General features: G+C 43.2%; 1 protein-coding gene across 2 annotated transcripts in view; it reads left to right on the top strand.

The window, feature by feature from the left end:
• The window catches only part of UACA (uveal autoantigen with coiled-coil domains and ankyrin repeats), a 134729-nt gene that overhangs the window by 64538 nt on the left and 43860 nt on the right, over nt 1–26331 (top strand). Inside the window, exons 1-2 of one of the 2 annotated variants that reach the window (XM_068275072.1) lie at nt 20486–20903; nt 24527–24660. In XM_068275072.1, the coding sequence (XP_068131173.1) occupies nt 20868–20903; nt 24527–24660 (170 nt within the window). In that variant the 5' untranslated portion in view covers nt 20486–20867. Of the gene's footprint in view, nt 1–20485; nt 20904–24526; nt 24661–26331 lie in introns of those variants that run through there. The other variant, XM_068275071.1, reaches the window with a different exon arrangement.

The raw sequence follows: 26331 nt of genomic DNA, 5'->3' as shown, positions 1-26331 counted from the left end.
GGACCCTCTTTCGCCGCTGCACACGGCGGATCGCTGCACCGCGGTGGCGATCAGGTAGCATACGCGGCTGGCAAAGTGCCGGCTGCGTGTGCACCTTTTTATTTGAAACAAATCGGCCCAGCAGGGCCTGAGCGGCACCCTCCGGCGGTAATGGACGAGCTGAGCTCGTCCAGACCGCTAAGGAGGTTAAGGACCAAAGACTTCTGGGTACAAAAAACGAGGTTCACCAATGTCATGACACACGGATCTGCCCCTACCACCGATTGTGCCGCTCTCCCACCGTGTAATTAAAATCTAAGCCCTCTGGCAGGGATAACGGGTCCCAAACAGGTTGTAGATTTCACTTAGCAACATCTGGAAGGAGTTAAAAGCACAGGTATTATTCACATAGAATTGCAACTGACATTTAAGCTGTGGCGGTACTTACAAGCCTTTTGTGTATTGCCTATGGTCCTGCAGCTATTGTCCTGAATAGCAGGACATGCATTGCAGATAAGGATGCCAGGAATGTGCAGGGTTGCCAGACCACCGCTGGAATAGAAGCTAGCCCTGGCACAGCCACATTCGAAAACTAAGCCTAACTAATACAGGTTTTCCCTATCCACCCCCACTGAATGCTGCGTCCATACTATAATGAAAGTATGAATTACTGGTATGCATTTCTACCCAAAGGCTGTTTCTTCATTTCACTTGCAAACCCAGCAGTGCGTTATGTAAATGTGGGGTGGATTGCTAATTTATTCATTCTTTTATTGGAAATCTGTTCAGGTTTCACAATCTTCAGTAAGAGGCTGTAGTCGCTAGAGCTTGCTGGCTCATGTTTCCTCAGATGTGTCTAAAATGAATAAACTTAAAGAAAAAAAAAACACCACCTCTGTCTTATTGTGTTTCATGTGTGCTCAAAAAGTAAGAGGTCTAATCATTTTCTGTCTCTATGGGCATGATTCACAAAGCTTTTTCACTGTTTTTACCTTATATATGTTACTTTTGTAAACTTTCAATGAGCAAAAATATTATATAATTAAGGTAAGAAAAGTAATACTGAAATGAAATTAATAAGGAACAACTTACTTTAAGTGATTATTTTGCTTGTAAATGGGCTGAAAGGTTATTTTTTATCACTCAGGTGATAAATAAGACATTTATGAAAAGTTTTGTGAATAGACCCCTATGTAGTTCAGTCCCATGTCATGTTTCCAGTCCTAGAAACCCCAAATCTGAACCAGCCCTGTTGTTGGGAAGTATCATCCAGAAAGGCTGAAATGCATTTTTTAATTGCACTCACTAAGGCCCCGTTCACATCTAAAATACCAAAACACTAGCGCTTGCGTGAGTGATTTTTCCCTGGACACTTCCGTGATCAGCACTTTACTAAGCACCACTGCGATCACTCCAGAATCATGGCAAATATGCTGCAGGTAAAGCGATTTGCGGTTGGCGCTAATCGCAAAATGCCTGCAATCAGCGCCAATCGCTGCAGTGAGAACACAGCCATAGGTTAGAATAGCACTAGCACTTTGGCGATTGGTGGGAATCTCCCGCAAATCACCTTCATGTGAATGGGCCTTTAAGCTGGGTTCACACTGGCAATAAAAGCCTTCTGTTTAGGGGAATGAAATGGAGCAGATCCTATGCAAAGCAATATGTTGTTCACATCAGTCTGTTCTGTATGTTCCGGCGAGCTGAATGCAAGTTTAGGTTCTGAGTGGTTTTTTTGGATCGGCTGGACAAAGTGGTGAAGGAGGCCAACGAAATCAAAGCCAAGCTATGAGACCCAGGTGGTGCCCGGTTCTAATTAGGCTGTTCGCATGTATGTTTTGTTAAATGCTCACCTGCTGCCTGAATGGACATGCTGCTGCAGCAGATCAGCTAATAAAGCTAATATCAGCACAGTGCTGCGCCGATTGTTTGGGCGCTGCCATTGGCGTGATAAGAATTACAGGCTATAGCGGCTCTCGGTGACTAATTTGGGCGCTGGCAACAAAGGTAATTGAATAGCTGGTGCACAAATTAATTGTTACAAAATGTTGCATCAACTTGGAATTATTTGCATCTCATTGACCACCCCTAACAGGCTGCAGCACAATTTAAAAAAAATAATGCATCATGTCATTGATCAGCTCTGAGCACGGTTTCCCCACCTCTTTCTGGCTGCATCATTCTATTACATTGTCATGTGACCTTGGCAGAACTGATAGATATTTTCTATATATCATTAGGTGTTTGGGTTGCTGACCTCCACCTAGCACTGACTTTAGTATGAGAAAATGTCAAGCATCTTGTTCTGTGATGTACAGTAACTTGGCCTTGGCTCCCTTGTGGTGCATGGCCACCATGTGAGCTGAACCAGACCTGCACAAACAGGATATATAGTGAGCAATTGTCTTCTGCTCCTGCCCTATACTTATGCACACTGAGCTTATATTTTTATTCTGCCGTTGATGTAAAGCCTGTCCTGTAATTACTCTTAAAAGGTGTTAATTATAAATGCCTGCACTGCTATTAGGCACTTAAAGATTGCATTCATCTAGATGTCAAAATAATAAGCATTCATTACCGCTTGTACAGATAAGATTACAAAAGTAAATGGTGAACATTTTCTGTTCTGTGGTTAACTGGTATTTGCCCGCATTTCTGCTCTTTACAGCAGTAGGCTGCCTTGTGTAGTTTGCCATATGTAGGCTATGACCACTAGGTGGCAGCACAGGAGTGGAGAACGTTATACATTTCTGGTCTTTTGCTACATTGGTTACTTTTTAAAGCAAGTTCCATGATGAGAAAATATTACAATGTCACTTGCTACAAGTGTATTTATTTTTTTTAGTTTGATTTTCTTTTACTGCAGTTCCATTGTTTGAAAATGTTACAAAGTCACTTGCTATAAGTGTATTCATTTTTTTTTCTGCAGCTACAATAAGCAAATTTGTAACCTTTATAGCAGGAAGGAATAGGCTGGAGATGGAGGGAGAGGAAGCTATAACCTAATCCTTATGGAATGTGTGATATTAGGGAAGTGGAAAATGTTCACCTGACAACAGTGTTGTGACCGTGCAATCTGGAGTGTCTGGAAAGCAAACTGTCTGTGGTCATATTAGCCAATAAAACTAAACCAGTCATTTTATATACTGGAAAGTTAAATGTAGGATATGTCTAGTGGGCCATACATATATATCATGGTTTCACTTTCTATCAAACACATTAAAATGAGCTTGGATATGTGGCCTGTACTGGGGTCTTTTTAAAGGAAGGGTTGCTTATTACTTGGGGGAACTTGTCTTTCCTGCAGCCGGTACCCTACAAAGCCTGGGACTGGAGCACTTCCTGCTGGGTAATCCTAATGCCCTACTGTGTGGGAGTCCAGTAATCACACCATGAAGAACATGCAGTACACGGCTAAAGGCTAAGGGGCCTTGGAAGTGTCTGAAGTAACCGCCTTTTTATTTAATTTTTAGGATTACGAGAATGGAAATGCTGCAGCTCTGGAACCTATAATTTCTAACAGTTCAAGAAATTACTTTAAAATCTGCAAAGGAATAAGGCAATATTCTAATTGCAATAAGGGCAATGGTGACTAAAACAGTTAATGAGGCAAAGTGATAAACAAAATGTTTATATTTCCCCCCCCCCCCCCCCCCCCAAAATGTCACTATTTATTTATTGTATTTAGATAGCGTTAACATATTACGCAGCGCTGGACATGAGTTGAGGTTACAGACAATATTTAGTGTAACATACAGGAATACATGTAAACCAGATCACGTAGCACAGTATGAATACACATAATGCTTACATACATACATGCATGCATACATACATACATACATACATACATACATACATACATAGTGTATATGTATATAATGTGCTGTATCAGCATGATGACATGGTTCAGCTGGGGTAGCTTGCATACCAGTGCAGGTTTCATTTAGGGTCCTTTTACACTGGTGCATCACGTTGCGGTACTCTATTTTACCCAAACTGCTCCCAATGGAACATGACAACTACTGGTGATGCAGTGCGATAGAAGTGGTCCAGGTAACGCAGGAGCTGCAGTTCATTGCCGTTCAAAGCGAACCTCCAGGCTAAAAATCTACTCAGCAGAACTGAAAAGGCTTAGTGTTTAACAGTTTCACAGCATCAGAACTTTGTTTTTCTTACCAAAGCATCATTTTTAGCTGTGTTTTTAGCTAAGCTCCACCCATCTGTGCAAAGCATGATGGGATTTCCTATGTTCTTCACGTTGCCTAGCAACTGGGAAGGGTGATCAGCACACAGGACAGTTGGAATTGTGGCTCATGCTTTGTCACCTCCTTTCAACCAAAACGATTGCAGCCCTCATGAAATCAAACATTTGCCTGTTCTTTTAAAACAGTGTGGGTAAGCGATTATATTACCTATCTATTTTAATTAACATAACTAATGTAACTTAATGACGGTATGTTTGTTTAGGCTGAAGTTCCTCTCTAACTTCCGCATTGATCCCGGAAGTGCATCAGAAGTTATATTTTGTTTTTCCCTCGGTGTGGTTATAAGACAGGACCAATATTTATATTGTGCTTTTCTCCTGGATGACTCATAACTCTTGAGCTGCAGCTACAAGGGCACACTCAGTAGGCAGTAGCAGTGTTAAAGGATACCCGATGTGACATGATGAGCTAGATATGTGTATGTATGGTGCCTAGCACGCCAATAACTATGCTGTGTTCCTTATTTTCTTTCTCTGTCAAAGGACTCGTTCACACTAGGGGCGTTTTCGCATTTTTTTCAAGCGCAGGTGATTTTTAAAATCGCCCACAAAAAGCTTGTGCAACGAATCTCTGAGAAGGTTCATATCAGCATAGTTTGTGCACTTTGCATTCAGCAAAGCGGTGCCTGTACCATTTTTGGGGCATTTTTGCTATAATGGAAGGTATATGAAGAGCGCTAAACGCTCACAAAACCGCTTTATGCAGCGATTGCATTCAGGTTTTTTTGAATATATACATTGTATTTATTTTCCGGGTCAAAGAGTTCACTTCCTGACGTCAGGGAGGGAATTACAAAACCGCTCTGGAAAAGCCAGAAACGCAGTGCGCAGTGGAGCACCGGGAGGGGGAAAAACAAAGCCTGCAAAACATTTTTGTTTTCGATTTTAGGTGTGAATCAGGCTTGAAAGAGTTAAATATCGGGTATGTAAGTGGCTGACTCAGTCCTGACTCAGACAGGAAGTGACTACAGTGTGACCCTCACTGATAAGAAATTCCAACTATAAAACTCTTTCCTAGAAGAAAATGGCTTCTGAGAGCAGAAAAGAGCTAAAGGGTCAATAGTTCATAAATTTTAGCTCTGGCATACTTAAATGAATGTGTCATTGAGCAAAAACTATAAAACAGTTAAAACTTAAAAAGTAGATTTAAACATAAAATACAACTGTGGAATATCTTAAACTCATTGTTGGGAGAAGGAAGATAGCTACAATTGTTTCATTTTCTTTATTTTTGCCTCAGGTGTGCTTTAAGGGCCCTTTTCCACCTGCAATCGCTAGCGTTCACGCTGAACGCTAGCGATTGCTGAATCGCAAAACCGGCGATTCCCCCGACGTTTGCGGCCGCGATTTTGCTATGCTATGCACTGCATAGCAAAATCGCGGCAATTATCGCTCCGCCGCGCGTTCGCGTTCCCGACAAAAGCGAATCGCGGTAGTGGAAATGACCTACCGCGATTCCTATGTTAAAAAGCAAACCGTAGCGATTGTAAAATCGCTAGCGGTTTGCGGTTTTGCGATTCAGCCAGCGCAAACGCGCTGGTGGAAAAGGGCCCTAAAGGGAACCTAAACTGAGAGGAATATGGATTTTTCCTTTTAAACAATACCAGCTGCCTGACTCTTCTGCTGATGTCTTTAGCTGTAGTAGTGGCTGAATCACACACCTGAAACAAGCATGCTGCTAATCCAGTCTGACTTCAGTCAGAGCACCTGCTATGCATGCTTGTTCAGTGGCTGTGGTTAAACGTATTAGAGGCAGAGGATCAGCAAGACTGCCAGGCAACCGGTATTATTTTAAAAGGAAAAATCCATATCGCTCTCAGTTTAGGTTCCCTTTAAGGAGTCTTGCCCAAGGACCACTTAGGCAGGGTTCACATTTGCGTTAGCAGTCAGGATTTTCCGGATTGGATCCGGAACGTATACTGTACAAACGGAATGGACGTTTGGCAATCCAATGATAGTCTATGGATGCGTACATACTCGTCCGTTCCATGCGGACTGGATACGGACTCCGGAGACATTTCCAACTTGCTCTATTTTTCACGTACGTCTGATCCGGCCGCCGCACCCAGACCGGATCCTAACTGCACCATCCGCACAGCTGAACCAATGAGAAACGGAAAGGAGGCAACACACCGGCTATAAAAAATCAGGACATTCTACCCACTTCCTTTGCATTTTCATGGGCTCAGCGTCTGAACTCAATGGCTAGTAACACCTCCCCCTCCTCCTGCCCAGACTGAGCTCCCATGAGCCCTTGCTACTGCCAAGGCTCTCTGAAAACCTGTGGGCGTGGCTTTTTTAGTTTATAGGGAATTAGAGTATTAAAACAAAAACTAAAAAGTATTTGGCTTGAGGAATGCCCAATAAACAATAGGAAAGGAACACAATTATGCAATGTGTAAAAGTTCACCTCAGATCCACTTTAACTGTGGTTTATCACACCTGAGTTCAATTTCTGTAGTCGCCCCCAGGCCTGATTACTGCCACACCTGTTTCAGTCAAGAAATCACTTAAATAGGAGCTATCTGACACAGAGAAGTAGACCAAAAGCACCTCAAAAGCTAGACATCATGCCAAGATCCAAAGAAATTCAGGACCAAATGAGAACAAAAGTAATTGAGCTCTGTCAGTCTGGTAAAGGTTATAAAGCCATTTCTAAAGCTTTGGGACTCCAGCGAACCACAGTGAGAGCCATTATCCACAAATGGCAAAAACATGGAACAGTGATGAACCTTCCCAGGAGTGGCCGGCCGAGCGCCAAGAGCGCAGAGAAAGCTCATCCGAGAGGCCACAAAAGACCCCAGGACAACATCTAAAGAACTGCAGACCTCACTTGCCTCAATTAAGGTCAATGTTCACGACTCCACCATAAGAATGAGACTGGGAAAAAACGGCCTGCATGGAAGATATCCAAGGCGCAAACCACTTTTAAGCAAAAAGAACATTAAGGCTCATCTCAATTTTGCTAAAAGAAATCTCAATGATTGCCAAGACTTTTGGGAAAATACCTTGTGGACCAACGAGACAAAAGTTGAACTTTTTGGAAGGTGCGTGTCCCGTTACATCTGACGTAGAAGTAAGGGCTGGTGCACACCAAAACCCGCTAGCAGATCCGCAAAATGCTAGCAGATTTTTAAACGCTTTTTTTTATTTTTATGAGGCGTTTTGCTAGCGTTTTGCGGATTGCTGCTGCGGTTTTCAGTATAGTAGATTTCATATATTGTTACAGTAAAGCTGTTACTGAACAGCTTCTGTAACAAAAACGCCTGCAAAACCGCTCTGAAGTGCCGTTTTTCAGAGCGGTTTGCGTTTTTCCTATACTTAACATTGAGGCAGAAACGCACCCGCAATCCAAAAAATGCCTCACCCAGGCATTTTTCGTTTCTGCAAAACGCCCCCCGCTCTGGTGTGCACCACCCCATTGAGATACATTGACCAAGCAGATCCGCAGCCGCAAGCGGATCTGAAAACGCCCAAAAAGCCGCTCGGTGTGCACCAGCCCTCACACAGCATTTCAGCAAAAGAACAACATACCAACAGTAAAATATGGTGGTGGTAGTGTGATGGTCTGGGGTTGTTTTGCTGCTTCGGGACCTGGAAGGCTTGCTGTGATAGATGGAACCATGAATTCTACTGTCTACCAAAAAATCCTGAAGGAGAATGTCCGGCCATCTGTTTGTCAACTCAAGCTGAAGCGAACTTTGGTGCTGCAGCAGGACAATGACCCAAAATACACCAGCGAATCCACCTCTGAATGGCTGAAGAAAAACAAAATGAAGACTTTGGAGTGGCCTATTCAAAGTCCTGACCTGAATCCTATAGAGATGATGTGGCATGACCTTAAAAAGGCGGTTCATGCTAGAAAACCCTCAAAGCTGAATTACAATTCTGCAAAGATGAGTGGGCCAAAATTCCTCCAGAGCGCTGTAAAAGACTAGTTGCAAGTTATCGCAAACGCTTGATTGCAGTTATTGCTGCTAAGGGTGGCCCAACCAGTTATTAGGTTCAGGGGGCAATTCCTTTTTCACACAGGGCCATGTAGGTTTGGAGTTTTTTTTTTCTCACTATATAATAAAAACCATCATTTAAAACTGCATTTTGTGTTCAATTATGTTATCTTTGACTAATAGTTAACGGTTTTTGATGAGCAGAAACATTTAAGTGTGACAAACATGCAAAAGAATAAGAAATCAGGAAGGGGGCAAATAGTTTTTCCCATCACTGTATTTTAACTGGAAACGTTGGGAGGTTGTCTTATACGCCCAGTCGTCTTATATGCCGGAATATACAAGAAAATATTCTGAGCAATGGGTTGAAAAGTACAGGTATATAATAACCACAGGAAAAACAATAACAGTTTCTGTATATTTACTTATATGAACAATCCCCCTAAACATATTTATAGATTTGGGGAGAATAATTTGAGCCATTGATTGTAAACATTATTTTTTGATATTTATTCTAAAGTTGTTTTTTTTTTCTGAATCCTTGCAATCTCTGAAACTACTGCCCAGAATACCGTACATTATACCCTTTGCCTGCCTGAGTAACTCTCAGGCATGGTGCTGTTTTCTAATGTTTTGTCATATTTGTTGGCAGAGTAATTGGTCACATATATTGCATATTGGTGTTTGGCCAACTAGGTGTAGCAACGCAGGTTGAAGCCTGACAACACTTTATGAAACAATTGTGTGATTGGCTGCCAGTAGAAGTGTATGAACACATTTTTATCTGTTTTACAATATTGCTGGAAGACTTGTTAATGACTGGTGAAATGGAGGGGGGGGGGGATGTGGTGTGAACACAATGATTTTTCTGCTATTCACAATGGTTAGTTGTGTATTAGCATGTTATAAATTGCTTTCTTCTGTGGATATTTTCATTGTATGCTTGTTGGGTTTAGGATGCATGTTCAAGAGATGAAACACCCCTGGAAAATTCGCTCTGTATTGTCAAAAAAACCTCTGTGTAGACGAGTTGCTTTTGAACCATGCTTTGCCAGTACAAGTGAATCCCCTGTACTTTCAGGGATTGAAATCTACCGGGTTGGGTTTTTCCTTTCTTATTATGAGGTCTAGAACAGCATGCAGAATTGCACTGAGCTGCTAGCTGTGACAATGAGCTGCCGTGTTCACCATGATGTGACAGCAGCCTAGTCTTCCACCAAGCTGTTATCACATGAGATGCTCATCCTCTTGGCTTTACGTGGTCCAAAGGCTTTCCATCATTCTAAGCAGCAACCTAAGCACACAAAAGGATGGCAAGTGGTCACCCCCAGGCAGCTCCTTGCTATTTAAATGGTCTGCAGGGCAAATCTGTCAGCAAATTACAGTACCGGATATACCAAGGACTGAACCAATTAACCTAGCTCCTCTGTCCTAGAAAGAGACTTCAGTTATGCTCAGACTACACGATTTTGTTTCCCCGGCAGTTAGATCATTTCAGACAGATCCGTTCTGATTTTTTTTATTGTTTTTCTGATCTATTTTCTAAGCACTTAATGAGTGAAAATCAGATCAGACCTGTTGGAAATGATCCATTGAGCCATCCATCTGCTAAAAAAAAAAAAACAGCGTGTACTCGAACACAAGGAATCCAGCGCAGGAGATTTGGGCGCAGCCGGTGCCATCATAGACCATAATAGGAGTTACGGCTATAGCGGCGCACAGTGAGTAACTTCGGCGCCTTCAGAAGACTGAGCTGAAGTTACTTTTAAAACACTGTAATTCGGCCAGCAGTAGCTGGCAGCCAAATTACATCATTCCCCACCATCCACATGGACCTGGAGGGGGAATAGTAATCAACACTGCCAGGACTGCAGGAGCAGGGATAAGCCATACCGGCTGTATGCTGCACCCAAGTCTCCCGGCGGCTATTTCCTTCGTACTCGCGTGTACTCCCAACATTACATATAATAATGCAAGTTGACTCATGCCACCTGCTAACTTTATCTGACTTGTTTGCACAGCAATTAGAAAATTGTAAGACAATCTGATAATTTGTCCTTCAAACCAATAATGTTATCAGTTAGCTTCAGTAAAATGTAAATATGCCTTCAAATAACATTAAAACAGACTACTGGTTTATGTTCATTTTTGCTGTGTTTAATGTTTTAGAGCAAAAATGGAATTTTGGGTTTCGTACCACCTCAACCTTTCTGAGAGTTGTCTGTGAGTTGTATAGACAACTTGGAGGACTGTAACCTTGTCTACAGGATGACATTGCCTCTCATTCTCTTTTGCCAGGCAGATAGAGTGAGCAGCATGCTCGCTACAGATGTGGAGCAGAAACTGGTTTAAATAACATTACATTTGTGGGATGTAGAGGTCAGGAGACAAGAAAAACTGTGTTGAGGTCAGATTCTTGTGTCGTTCTCAGTTTGTCCCTGGTAATGGTCTATAATGAGTCACCTTGTGCATACTTTACATAGGGGTTTTCTTTTTATACCTCTCCCTGCTCTTGAAGTTTATTGGGAGCCTGCAGGGTGCAGACAAGAAATATGTTTAGAAGTCTGTGATCAGACAGAACTTTCTCAGCGGCGCTGGCCAGGAATTCCTCATCGCAGTTATAGCGCCTCTGTTACAAATTAGGACTGGCTGGGATGCCAATCAAAGTTGTTGATGGTTTTGTCTCCAGTAAAATGCGATCTGTATTATACATGATGTTTTTATAGTAATCCCCCTTGATGTATATTGGGGCTAGAGTGTGACCAAGTATTTGTTGACAAAGTCTAAAAGGGCATCAAACCAACCTTGTTGGTGTCAGCTTCACGTTTTTGTGTTGGCTATTTTTATTTGGCATGTTTTGGGATTGTTAGATCATGTACAGATTTAAAGGTTTGAGAACCTGCTCTAAATACAGAATACTAGATTAGCAATTCATAGATGGGTCTGTTAGTAGCGACAGGCGGTGAGTGATTTACCAATTCCCAAGTGAGCCACACACCATACAATTTTTTTAAATTTCTTTTCAATTCAAGTATTACAATCTTGTACCACACACTCGAGTTCAGTTATTCCCCAATTATGCCAAAAAAATTTAAAACTCTGAAAAAATTGCTTGGGTCTATACATTAATTAATAAATTGACCTGCACCATTCAGTTTTCATAAAAATTGATCAAAGAAATCCAACATTCCTGATCGACTTGGGGAAATGGGAAATCCGATTTGGATTTCTTGTTCGAATTAAAAAAAAAAAAAAAAAAAAAAAAAAAAAAAAAAAGCTTTCAATTTTTTGGGACAACCAATCGTGTTTACTGAATTGCTGTAAAATTGGTTCATTTGATTGTATTGTCAGTTCCTATTCAGTAAGGAGTTCAAGGCAAGACTCGCTAACACTGCAGTGTGGCCTTTTGAGTGCGTCCCAGTGGCTGCAGCTCTTCAGCGCTTTGAGTCCAACAGGAGAAAAGCGCTATACAAATGTTCGGATTCTCAGATTAATGCTGCATACACACTTGAGATAAAAGTCTTTGGAAAAGGCAAGATCACAGACCAATTTTACCCCATTCCATGTAGTATGAGAGCCATACTCTACACAGTCTATTCTATGGAGCTGCACTCCCCATCAGATAAAATCTTTGCAAGATGCTGCACACAAAGATGCCCGTATACACTCAAAAGATCATTATCTGCAAAAGATCTCTTCCTGCAAAATATCCATTCCTGCAAAATGCATTCATAGTCTATGAGATCTGCAGATCATCATACACACCTTGTTTAACAGGCAATCATCTGCAGATCAGATCCACCAGGATGAATTTTCAGATCTGCAGATGATTGCCAGATATGCAGATGAAGTCTGTTAAACAAGGTGTGTATGAGGCTCTGCAGATCTCATAGACTATGAATGCATTTTGCAGGAATGGATTTATTGCAGGAAGAGATCTTTTGCAGATAATGATCTTTTGAATGTGTACAGCATCTTTGTGTGCAGCATCTTGCAAAGATTTTATCTGATGGGGAGTTCAGCTCCATGGAATAGACTGTGTAGAGTATGGCTCTCATACTACATGTAATGGGGTAAAATTGGTCTGTGATATTGCATTTTCCAAAGACTTTTATCTCAAGTGTGTATGCAGCATTAGTCATGCATGCATACATAGGGATGTAGACCTTCTCCTGACAAATGCACTTTTGTGCTTCGGCTGGGTTTATACTGGCAACCAGGGCTGTGGAGTCTGAGTCGGAGTCGTGGAGTCGGAGTCGGGCAATTTTGGGTGCCTGGAGTCGGAGTCGGGAAAAAAAGCACCGACTCCGACTCCTAATGAATTTGTAACTGTAATTAAAAAAAAAAATATGATAAAATGTTCTATTTCTCAGATAATAGTCATTAAAAATAATGTATATATACAGTATATATACAGTAATAGCTGTGCTTAGTCCACAAAAATGAAATAAACCAATCAAAATTAGTTACTTGTGCTGCTTCAATAAAGCAGTCCCCGTATTTTTAAGGTCAGATATACATATCTGATTGTGACTGTATATATGATGTGTACACAGGAATCTCTTATATATACTAAATAACATCTATGCTGTAAGAATAAAGCCTGATGTGTAGCTGTGTCACTAATAGAGATGGTCAATGAGATGGAAATAATTCTGCATTGATGCTGATTTATGCAAATGTATGCACTCCCTTTGCTGATGAAATCAAATAATTTGATATGTTGTTAAAATTTGGTTTGGTGACTACAAATTAAAGGGTACCTGAGACGGATGAAAAGTAAAGTTTTATACATACCTGGGGCTTCCTCCAGCCCCCTTCAGGCTAATCAGTCCCTCGCTGTCCTCCACCACCCGGATCTTCTGCTATGAGTCCTGGTAATTCAGCCAGTCAGCGCTGTCCGGCCACATGCCGCTCCCACAGCCAGGAACATTCTGCACCTGCGCAATAGTGCTGCACAGGTGTAGTATGCTCCTGGCGGCGGAGTGTGTGCATGCGCACTACGCCCGACTGGCTCAAGTACCTGGACTCATAGCAGAAGATCCAGGTGGTGGAGGAGGACAACGAGGGACTGATTATCCTGAAGGCGACTGGAGGAAGCCCCAGGTATGTATAAAACTTTAATTTCATCTGTCTCAGGTTTACTTTGTTACACAGTACTATACTCTACATATGCACTCCCAACAGAGCTGCAGGGAATCCACTGAAAATGCTGTGCACATTGAACACAGAGGTGTTGTCTGTTTACAACCTCCTCATTCCCCTGCAGAGTACCTGCACATCATTCTTACATGTACCCACACTTACATTGCCTAGGGCCTGATAGATGTTCTTTGTTCCGGTTTGCACCTTTTACAAGTACTCTTACCAAGGACTAGTTTTAGTCTAAAGGGAATAAATATAGTAGTCTACATATCCTTCTCACTTCAGTTGTCTTGTAAAATACCTAAGCGTTGGCAGTTAAGAGATGAATTTCATGTTACATACTTTTAATCAACAAAATTGTAATATGCAAATTAGAGGAGTCGGAGTCGAGGAGTCGGAGTCGGTGGAATCCTAAACTGAGGAGTCGGAGTCGGAGTCGGTGGATTTTTGGACCGACTCCACAGCCCTGCTGGCAACTGATAAGAACTGATATGTTCCTATTAGTTGTTAATCAGTTGCTGTGCGTTTTCATCCGCTTTTGTATGTATTGGGTCCACACCATGCAAAAAAAAGAAAGAAAAAAGAAGCCGCAATGGATTGTGAAAAAGCTTTCAGTTATAATGCAGATGTAAACTGGCTCTAATGGTGCCCATAAATGGTACCATTTTTTTTCATTCTTTTTCGATTAATTTTGTTAAATTATTCCGTTAGATCGAATATAACGATTTTTCCAACATGATTTTTATCGAAAAAATGGAATTCATTTATTTTTCTTGGATCAAATAAAAAAAAAAAAAAAAAAATTTATTTAGACTTTCATTTTGGTCAAACGGGAAAAACGTTTTTATTGTACCTTGTATGGCACCATTAGGGAAAACATGGAAAATTCCTTCACTTGTCTGTTGCATTATGCTGACACACATTCTTCTAGAATGCAGCCGGCTGCTACTCTCCCTCATCCTCCTTCTCGCCCTCCCTCCCAGGTTTTGTGCAGCGAGGATTATTTGTTAGAACTCACCCAATTGCTCGTTCCAGCGGCGATCTCTACGCCACAGCATCATGCGACAGGCTGGTACGTAATGATGGCATGTCACATGACGCCACCATTGCCATGGCGATCGCTGCTGGAACGAGCAATTGGGTGAGTTCCTTTCATGTTATGTGCAGCATGTAAGTTTAAAAGGTCTGTGAGAGGGAGAGAGAGAATAGGAGCAGAGGAAGCTGGACGCCTAGCATTGCGCCGCCTTCATGAAGCTCTTGGGTGAATCCAGCATGCGGGCCTCAGTTTGACCAGGTCTCCACCCAACTACCCTTTACATTGATACCAGGACAGGGACCTCTCCCTTGTGTTTCCTGTTTCTGTACATTTTACCAAAAGAACACCCTTCAGTATTGGCTTTTTTTTTTTTTCACTACACAGGAGTCAGTCTGAGCAATTTTGTGTACCCGGAGTTGGAGTCGGTGGTTTCATAAACTGAGGAGTCGGATAATTTTTGTACCAAATCCACAGCCTTGGTAAGTATTAGACTAAGAAGTCGGAGTTGAGGAGTTGGAGCCATTTTGGGTACCCGGAGTCGGTAGTTTCATAAACTGAGGAGTCGGATGAGTTTTGTGCTGACTCACACACACTTCTCACTATTGTATGTTTTTGTACATTGTACAGCTCTATGGAATATGTTGGTGCTATATGAATAAAAAATTATCATAATTTGTCGGCCCTCATACTACATGCAATTGGTAAAATTGGCCAATTAAGATTGGAAGTGTGTATGCGCATATAATGAACCTTTTCAAACTATATCAGTTGCTGGCAGTTATAACTGAACGGACAACTGATGTGAGAGTAATGTGCATGTTTCCCTATGGCTCAGTTTACATTATATGCGTTTTAACTGAAAGCTTCTTCATAATGCACTGCTGTAGAAAACCTTTGTTAAAACGCCTCAGTTTTTCAGCATACTCCTACAGTGTAAAAGAGGCCTTAGGACTGCTGTGTGGTGGCGTCCATTGTGATGCACCACACATGGGGTGCAACACACAAGCTAACATGAGTTTGTGTTATTGTTTCCAGTAGTGGAAGAATTTCACCAGTAATGCCTGTACTTATTTCCTACTGTGGAACCTCTGCACTGAACGGTGTATGTAGTTCATCCACAGTGTTCCTAAAAAAAATGTATCCTTTGAAAAGGGAAAATAATGAAGGCATTCACAGAGCATGCCACACCACACAAGTATATAGAGTCTGCGCACACTGTGGCCATGGGAAATGCTGGACTCCTCTGTTTCCTGACTCTCTTGATTTGATATCGGACCATGTAATGAGCCATTGTTTTGCTGCAGAGCTGTGTGAGCATGACTGGCAGCAGTGCCCTCACCTCCCTCCCTGCTCGCTTGTTTGCTTCCCATCCATCACAATGTGCATTCATTGCTATCCCAGCCAGCATTCAAGTCACGCCGCTCACTTTTCTCATACTGGCTGAATGTGTTTGGTTTTTTTTGGGTGAAGTTAGGCAGAGAGATGCTCAGTGGGCTTATGGGAGAGACCTTAATATTCACATACTCTATGCACTTGGTATTCCCAGCTCATCTTTCTCTCCCTCTCATACGTGTTGCTCGAGCCCTTTTACTTGTTTCTTGTACGTCCTTTGGGGAGCCTCTTCTGTGCTTTTCTCCAAGACTTCTAAAAAGATCCCTGCAGATTTTTGCCTGCAGTGCCTTAATTCAAGGTTCTCTCCTGTATTGAAGGCAGAGGATTATGATGACAGGAACTGGTATTCCCAGAAAGTCTGTTGCAAAACTCTTGAGAGTTCTGGTAATACACAATGCATTTGTTGCACTGATGGTATAATAAGCAATCTGCTCTATTTCCTGTATAAATGCAGCACTGATATAATAGCTTTAGGCCTCTTTCACAGTGGGACATTAAAGTCGCACGTTATAAAAAATAACGCAGACTAACGCACAGCAATACAAAGTCTGTGCGACATTCACAGTGCACATGTTGCGTTGTGTGTAACATGTAGCAATATTTAGAAAGTGCTGCATGCTGTGCGTTTAGCAATGTATCTACTGCGTTGTGTGTTGCACATGCGCCGTTTGCGTTCCATCAGTATGCGACGAAAACTGTGCACCAAGAGACACAACGCAGTGCAAAATAACGTCCAATTTCATAACCTACATGCACTGCGTTAGGGGCACGTTGTGCGACTTTAACGTCGCATCAAACGCAACATCCCACTGTGAAAGAGGCCTTGGTTCACACATAAGGCCTGATTCACAAAGCGGTGCTAACTGTTAGCACCGTGGTGAAAACCCCTTTATCACGCCTAAACTCAGTTTAGGCATGATAAGAAGAAACTCGCGCAAATTTCCCGCACGCAAAGTTGCGCCCCCGCTTCGCGCGAAGCTCCCATTAAGCCCTATGGGACTTTGCGCGCGTGCAAAACTTTGCGCGCGGGAGCTTCGCGCGAAGAGCAGCACAAATCGGTGATAACTCAGTGGTGCAAAGGTTATCACGCCTAAAGTCTTTTAGGCGTGATAACTGCGTTATCACCGCTTTGTGAATCAGGCCCATAGAGAGGTGTCCTGCCTGTTTGACAGTTGGCATCAGTTTTTGTATGCGTTTTCCTATGGATGTGTTTACACATAAACTGTGTAAATTTCTAGTTCGGTCAAGTCCTGTCAGTTTTGCATGTGTTTTTATGGGTGTGTTCAAATATAAAAGGTGACCATGGCCAATCAGGTAAGACAATAGAAAAATGATGCAAAACTGAAAGGTCAGTACTGGACTTGACCTGAAATGTACAGATTTATGTGTGAACCACTCCTTACACAGTACAGAGAAGCATTCACATCTTCCTTCATTCACCTTTTCTACAGGTATGTATTGTGAGGCTAGTTAAAGCTTGGTACACACCTTCAATCTTGATTGGTCAATCACTGACCAATTTTACTACCTCCATGTAGTATGAGTTAGAGGCCTGCGTGGGTCTAATTTTTCAGACACGCACCTGCAGACCCCTTACCTGCATCCGACCCACAACCCGATTAAAATCACAATGGGTACCCAAACCCGACACGCATTTCGGTTAACCCGCGGGTACCCGACCTGATGCAGGCCTCTGGTTTGAGGGTCAACAGATAGTATGAGCAGATTGTGTAGGTAAACATTCATACTACAAGAAGGTGCTAACGTTGATCAATGATTGGCCAATCATAATTGAAATTGTGTACCAGGCTTTAGTCATAAGCTAGTTAACCTTCTAGAATGTACTTTAGGTTCCTTAAAGTGACCCAGAGATAAAACAAACTAAAGATTTGATACTTATCTGGGGCTTCCTCCTGCCCCATAAGCTTGTCTGAATCCCACTCCCTTTCCGTGGTCTGCCCTTTAGTTGCAGTCAGCCCCGGTAACAGCTCAGTTTGGGTCTTCTGCACATGCACGGGAGGTCAGCACATGCGCAGAAGACCCACACTGGATGCGACTGACCTGTTTCCCGGGGCTGATCGCCGCTGAACGGCAGACCACAGGAGGAAGGCGTGGGACTCAGGCGAGCTTAGGGGGGTGCGGGTGGAAACCACTGGTAAGTATCAAATCTTTAGTTAGTTTCATCTCTGGGTCACTTTAAGGAAATGTGGGAAGAACATAAAACTGCATGCAAAGTGTTCCTAGTGAGGTACGTAAAAAGCCCAAAGAGCTTTGAGGTGGGCATGCTAAGCTACTGTGCCGCAGCTTGCTGTAGAGTTGCCATTTTTATGCTTCAGGTAGAGTTTGCTGAGGAAGCTCCGCTATAGTAGAATGCACACAGCACACAGGTCTTTTGTAAAGAGGTACATTGTGCAGAATGTACCATGTATCTTCCCCCACCCCACCACCACCCCCTACAAGAAGCTGTATGAAGTATAAAGTTCATAGCACTAGCATCTAAAGAAACCTCAACCACTAAAAGGATGCTGTAGTTGATATGGGGAAGGCTGGGGGCAGAGTGGAGCTTATGTAGGTATCGCAGACAGGCCACTTAATGCCTATCGAGATTGAGTAATCTTGTTGGGGTTCACATTTATCCATTAATATCTGTATTTATGGGTGTATATCTTGAGTAAAGTACAGAAGTGGATGGAAAAGGATGCATACTGACACCCTCCTGCAATTTTAATTCAGTACCGGAATTATCCTGAACTCCGAAACTGAAGGCTGATACACACATTCAATTTTGATTGTTCAATTTTACCACTTTCATGTAGTAGGAGAGATTACCTACACAATCTGCTCATAGTATTCAAATCTGTTGGCCTTCATACTACATGGAGGTGTTAAAATTGATCAGTGATTGGCCAATCAAAATTGAATATGTGTATGCACCTTTAGTTGGCTGAACTGAATCGAAATCAGAATTGAGGCGAATTTGCTACTTGGAAGGCGCCTATGTCACAATGCTGGGTACATCTGAACAGGGCTGTGGAGTCGAGGAGTCTGAGTCTGAGCCATTTTGGGTACCTGGAGTCTGAGTCAGTGGTTTCATAAACTGAGGAGTCTGAGTTGCGAGTCAGTCGGATGTTTTTTGTACCAAATCCACAGCCCTGGTAAGTATTTGACTAAGGAGTCGGAGTTGGAGTCGGTAGGTTCATAAACTGAGGAGTCGGATGATTTCTGTACCGACTCCACAGCCCTGCATCTGAGTGTAATGTCGAGTGCTGAGGGATGTGAGATGAATCTTCCTCTATCATTCATTGTTCACGCATTATTGGGTTTGTTATTGATGGACTGGGTTTGTTATTGATGGACATCTCCTCTGTGCTTGAGCTTGGCATTCTCAGTGGATTCACAGCAGAGGTGCAGGGAATGCATATGTAGAATATATTAGCACTATATAATCCTAATTAAATTGCATAAACACAAAGCCCAAATGTAATAACCTATCTGTTTACTTCATGAGCCAAGTGAGTTTTAAACTTGTGTGGAATTGGTCATAGAGTTGTTAATGTTTGCATGTGTTTACACTCAAACGAACATGCTGCAGCTCAGATATAATGAAAATACTTTCTGTAATGTATTATAAATCCACAATTAAATGATGTATGACTATCAGGTTGCATAATGGCTCAGATGAATGTCTCACTGGTGAAACTATACACTGGGCTTTATTCGTACAGCAGAGGAAAAGCTTGTTACACCTCTCTGTGAGAGAGGAAATTAACATCTTGCATTTTTTCTTATCAGGCGTTCAGTAGTAAATTTATTGCTGACTCCAACTTTAAAGTGCACCTGAACTCTTGCACAGGACAGAAGGAAAACCCTGTATGTATTTAGAGAGTTTAGCCTGTCTAATTCCCTCTCCTCTGTGCCTAATCACAAGTTGTAATTTGATCTCTCGGCTGTGTCAGCTGGGTGCCTCGGCAGAGCAGCTAATTTGTAAACACAGGATATTAATCCTATGTCTGCTTCCATGAAATCAGGAAGTAGACACTGCAGATTTATTGCAGGATTTGTATCAGCTGTAACAATGTTTTTCCTTTAAAGGTCATTATGCTGTTGCTTATCTTTTAAAGCTGAGAGGAAGTTCTGAGTTTAGGTTTGCTTGAAGTGCCCAATAATAGCTTCTCACTCCACAGTCCTGATTTCTAGTGCTTCTTGACACACATTTAATTAGGATTGCTTCAAAATTAATTTTAAAGACCAAAAAAAAGCACAAAGATGCTTGGAAACCTGCGTTTTCTGATTCATTTTCCTATGGATGCTTATCACTGAGGTCTCAAAATATTTGAAATTCTTCTGCTTGCAAAGTGTATGAGCCGAATGTCAGTACTTTGTGTACTGATAATATTCAGCCAGTGCTGAGACAGATACAACTCTGCACATCCTTTGGGAGATGGGCCCTAATATGGGCCATGGCTGGGTGTAATTTTCCCCAAGTGCATAGCTTTCCAAGAAGTGTGATTTGGGATGAGGAAGCAGCAGATTGCTCAGTGACAGGAGTGTGTAATAGAGCAGAGCTGGGAGGCCCCGTGTCAATGCTGTAATTGTTATTACAATGCTCCCTGCCCTGAGTTACAAGGCAGGCCGGATGGCTCAGTGCATGGGAATGCAGGGCATGTGTGTACAGATCCTCCACACTATCTCAGCTGTTAACCTCCTCCTGGGCAAAAAATAGAGCGGCCCTCCCCTTGGGACCGGTCCAGAGACGCTGTGTTTACAAGGAGAGCGATTTGGGAGAAGCCACTATTTGTGTGAAGAACAGAGTCTCAAAGAGAGTCGGGGGCACAGTGCGGTGCTGAGGGGGAGGGAGCCCAGCCTCACAAAGAGCCACCACATCTGAGTGGAGGGAACAGACTAGCAATGACCTGGAGATGACTGCTAGTACTGCCCTAGCCTAGGGCAGGAAGTCGGGCACCACTCTTCAGGGTAGATGGCACCTGGGTTTTTGGCTTCCTTTCCTAAGCATGTGCTGAAAGCTGAGTATTCCAGTGCTGGCTCCTGTCCATCACCATAGAACCTGGTACCTGTGCCAAGCACCCAGAACGGGGCCAGGATGACACCCTGGTTCTCCTGTTCTTCTAAGCACAAAGTAAGTTCTGTCTGAGACCTTCTGAGTGTGGAGTGTGTTTGCTATATTTCACTTTGTGTCAGTTCGGGGGTTTCTGAGTGCTGTGTATAGTTTCTCTTTTTCTACATCACCTTTAAAAATATTATAGGTAATCTATTAGACCTGTTTTATGCCTGTTACAAGTAGCATATGATGTTTTCTTGTCAAATGTACTGCTTGCCAGTGTGTGTGTGTGTGTGTGTATATAACTCCATTGTGTAACGTTCTTATATAGAATGTTTGTGCTCGGATGACCATGTACTTGGACTGCATTAAATCAATTTTCTGTGTGATATTTCATGGTATGTGGGGGTGGACACATTTCGGAGCAAACAAATGTCTTAGGTTCCATCTATATTCAAATAAAAAAAGACAAAAGTTAGGCATTGGCTGTACAATAAAAGGAGCATCAGGTTCATGACTCCTGGGATATGTTTAGCTCTAACAATGTATACTACCTGATCACTTTTACACCTGCTCCTTCAGTAGCTTTCAAGATGCCTATGGACACCTGCAGCCTTGGTCCCATGTTTGTATGCTTGCTCGTCCTGTCATTGCCCATTTACAGACTTGGTACATCCCATCATTGCACACTTGTCCACTTCCCACTCCCATAATTTCACACCTGCAGCCCAGGACCCATCCGTGCACACCTGTCCACTTCCCAGTCCCATCATTTCACACCTGCAGCCTAAGACCCATCTGTGCACGCCTGTCCACTTCCCAGTCCCATAATTTCACACCTGCTGCCCAGGACCCATCCGTGCACATCTGTCCACTTCCCAGTCCTTGCACGTCTGTCCATTTCCCACTCCCATAATTTCACATCTGTAGCAGGGGACCTGTCAATGTACACCTGTCCACTTGCTAATCTACACTCGACTGCCTGTAGAAGAAATGAGAAGAGTATGAAGGCTGCCATAAATATTTCCTTTTGAAGGATACCAGAGCCAAAAAACGTTTTAGAAACCGGGGGAGAAGGCATTTAGGAGGAGCTGTCCACATGGCCACAGCTCCCCCATTCTCCACGGATACCCCTCTTTCTCACCTAAAGACCCCCAGCAGTTTCTTTTAGGTCGCCGGGAGTCTCTATCACTGCGCAGACATTGGCCCTGGTGTGCGCATCCTACAGTGCGCGGAAGGGAGCGCTCTGTGCATGACGTCAATTGTGATGTCATGGGCATGTGCAAGTCGCTCCCGCCCACACAACGGGCGCTGTAGGAAGCACGCAGCCGGGCCAATGTCTGCACAGTGATGGCGACCCGGAAGAAACTGCTGGGGATCTTCAAGTGAGAAAGAGGGGTGTCAGTGGAGAATGGGGGAGCGGTGGCCATGTGGACAGCTCCCCCTAAATGCCTTCTCCCCCAGTTTCTCCAACCTTTTTTGGCTCTGGTATCCTTCAAAAGGAAATATTTATGGCGGCCTTCATACTCTTCTCACTTGTTCTACAGGCAGCCCAGTGTAGATTGGCAAGTGGACAGGTGTACATTGACAGGTCCCCTGCTACAGATGTGAAATTATGGGTGTGGGAAATGGACAGATGTGCAAGGACTGGGAAGTGGACAGATATGCAGGGATGGGTCCTGGGCTACAGGTGTGAAATGATGGGCAGGCCAATGTCTGCGCAGTGATGGTGACTTCCTAAATCTTTCGATGAGAAAGAGGGGTGTCAGTGGAGAACGGGGGGAGCGGTGGCCATCAGGACAGCTCCCCACGTTTCTCCAACCTTTTTCGGCTCTGGTATCCTTTAAGCAATACCAGTTTCCTGGCAGTCTTGCTGATTTATTTGGCTGCAGTAGTCTCTGATTAACACAAGAAACAAGCATGCAGCTAATCTTATCAGATCTGACAATGATGTCAAACATTGGATCTGCTGGATGCTTGTTCAGGGACTATGGCTAAAAGTATTCAAGGCGGAGGATCAGCAAGATAGCCAGGCAACTGGTATTGCTTAAAGGGAAATAAATATGGTGGCCTCCATATCCCTATTGCTTTAGTTGTCCTTTAAGCTGCTCTATACCTAAATTCATAGTTGTTGTTTTTTTTTTTTTCCCCAACCTCTAAGATTTTAACTGCATACATTCTATGCAGCTGCATGTTTACTGGTATATTCTTTTAGCAGCTAATTTAGTTTTGTGAATGTACATTGTGTTTAAAACCTGACCTAAAAGACTTGTTAGAGCAATTTACATGAAAAAAGTAGTTACTGTAGTGCAGAAGGTTGATTTGGGTACCGACATGATTTTACTTGCGCCAGGAGTTCAGAACAGCATGGCAGTGTTGTGTGTTAAGGTGAGATGCCCTACCTGCCAGTGATCTATACATACCTGAATAACGCCTGTAAATGCTGCAGCTAATAGATCAGCAGAATGCATCAGTATTTATATTCAGTACTGCAGGCACTGCCTGTGAATATTCCACACATCTGTATGCACTCTCAGAATTGCTTCAGTCACGCCTCTGCATTACACCGCTTTGAAGTAAAAGGTTTTTACAAAGGGTTCTTTTCTGTCGTGATAAATCCCAGAAACTTGCACTTTGGTGACATTGGCATGATGTTGCACGTGAGGTTTTCCTGTCATGGGATAGAGATGTTGGTTAGTGAGTCATTGCGTTGCATCGTCTTGCCTAATCTGTAATCTTTAGTCATTGTTTTAGGGCTGCTTCTAATTATGGTTACCAAATAAAAACTGTTTATATATACAGTGTAAAACTTCAGTGGTGTTCCTGTCAGTAGTATACACAAGTGTCAGTTGATTTGTTATTAAATATCCTGGCTTCCGAAAGGCGGTAATGTGCACTGCTGGGTTGGCCAAGCTTGCATGTTGTTTAGCTTGATCAGGACCCAGCATGGCTTAAAACCTGGCCTTCTCTCTGGGAAGGTAGAACTAACAGAGCTTTACCACCAGGGCTGGTTGTGGTTCCAATGATTCGACTGATATTGGTTGAATGTATTAATTGAACATGTTGGGAAATCTCAGGCCATTGGGGTGGATTTCTTGTGCGGCGGTAACGGCATGCAATAATGACAAACTATAAACACAACAGATCTCCTGGTCGCTGTTCCCACCCCCCCCCCCCCCCAGTGGCCATGCATTTATATTTCCTGTGTCATGTCATGCATGCTGAGTGTCCGCTGTATTTCCACATTCTGGCCCCACCTGACTAAAGCCAATGTAGAAGTACAGTGGACACTCAGTGCGGATGGCATAACAGATAAAGTATAAATGCATGGGCATTGGGGAGCGCATAAAACATTTGGGAGAGCTGGGCAGTGAGGTGGCGCCATGAGGCAGGTTCCTAAAAGATTTCATGCTGAAATTGATTGTGACTCGACCTGCGGTGTATGGGGAGCCAACAGAGAGAGAGATTTGTCTTTGTCAAATTTGCCCATCATCTTAGCAAGTTTTGTCCATTCGATCCATGGTATGTATTCTTCATTTGCAATGACTGGTCCATACTATTGAGATGCCTTTATAGTACTGAATTGTGTGTCTGTGTAGGCATGCAATTGCAGGTACCACTTTGTTGCCGTGAAAGTACATCTATTTTATTTGACTACCGTGTTATGATTGTAACTTTTTTACCTGTTTCATGTATTCCAGCAAACTGCAGATTGGAACAAATATGATGACCGGTTGATGAAAGCAGCAGAAAGGGGAGATGTAGAGAAGATTTCCTCTACGCTTGGCAAGAAGGGTGTGAATCCCAGCAAGTTGGACCTTGAGGGGCGCTCAGCGTGAGTGATGATCACAAGACATTAGCAATATACACAACACCTGTTACTGTTCTCAGTACATGTAGGTGGGGAGAGATTTCAGTTATTTTCCTTATTGTGGCGTTCTGAGAGGACAAAAGTCATGATGCCTCTGCCAGATCTGAGGCTGTGCGAGTTAGTAAGAGCTGAGTATTTCTTAAGATTTTAAGCCTCATACACACTGTCACTCTATCCCACCTTAAACGATTGCTACTTGCTGGTAAGGGTGAGAGCAAGAGTTGTGTAGGCAAGTTGTCTGGCAGAAGCTGAGCAGGATCAAGAGGCGAAACGGGGTGGCATACAGAGGGGTAGGTAAGTATCAGTACAGTGCATGTACTTGTCAGTTAGCGTCTCGAGATCCTCAGCTGAGACAGCACCGAACAATCGCCTTGTTCAAGCATTGTCTAAGGTCTGTACGAGGCTTTAGAACCAAATGATGAAGCTTGTCCAAGAAATGGGTATCAGTACGTTTGGATAAGGGCTTGTGTCCACTAGCAGCCGGTTTTTCGCATTCCAGAGAGCTACAGGTGTCTTCCGGTTGTCCAGATGCGGCTTTCACTGGCTGCAGAGGGGATTCGGATGCGTGCAGCAGAAATCTGCAGCATGTAATCCATATTTCGACCTGCAACGCATCGTATCGTTCCGAAATGGTTTACCCGCATTCAGTGGAAACGACTCCATTGATATGCCTTGGTTGTGGGAGCCATTGCAGAAAATCGCAGTACAAATATGGATGTAGTGGAAATGGGCCCTTAATGTAGCCAAAGAGAAGATTTAAATAACCGAGTAAGACATTTCCTTTCACTCATCATTTTAACAAAAAAATGTAGAACGTAGGACAGCTACAAGGACTCCTATAGAAATCCACAGTGCTTCCCCTGACTAAGGCTACCCGTCAGAACTTCCTTTCCAGTTTGCAGCCCCAACTTGACAAAAAAAAAATTAGCCACTGTATTTACAACTCATTTGTGGCCTTCCAAATTATCCCTGGATGGACTGCCTGCAACTCTCCTTCCCAACCTCAGACCGTTGCAGTTAAAACCAAGTGATGGCGAAGAGAGTTATAGCTCTAATTGGCCAATTAAGCCAGTGAGAATTCCCAGGTTTATGATTCATTCCTAAAGGTTAATGAATCAGAATCAGAAAAGAATCAGAAAAACTTTATTTCGCCAAGCATGACTGGGGCATGCCCGGAATTGTTTTTGGCACAATACATACATCAGGCTTAGAGAGAAGATAGAGATATAGATAGAGACATAGATAGCAGCGAGCCGTAGGCACAAGATGGCATTAGATTTGTTGCATTCCCCTATGCATTGCTCTGTACATAGCATTGCACTATACTGCCCCGCAGCTCGTCGGGGCTTGCACTGCTGGAAGTATGTGGAGGGAGTTGAGGAGGCTGACCGCCGAGGGGAAGAAAGAGTTCCAATGTCTCGTGGTCTTTGTGGAGATGGCCCGAAGCCTCCGGCCCAATGGCAGCAGGCTGAAGTAGCGGTGGCCCGGGTGAGAGGGATCATTTGCAATCCTCAGAGCCCTGGATTTCAGTCTGCTGTTGTGTAGCAGGTCAAGAGAGGGGAGGGGGCAGCCAACGATCCTCTCCGCTGACCTGATGACCCTCTGAAGTTTGTCTTTGTCACGGGCAGTGGCCCC

This window comes from Hyperolius riggenbachi, chromosome 3 (genome assembly GCF_040937935.1).
Source record: "Hyperolius riggenbachi isolate aHypRig1 chromosome 3, aHypRig1.pri, whole genome shotgun sequence".
Classification (NCBI taxonomy): Eukaryota; Metazoa; Chordata; class Amphibia; order Anura; family Hyperoliidae; genus Hyperolius; species Hyperolius riggenbachi.
This window is presented reverse-complemented; position numbering and strand designations above follow the sequence as displayed.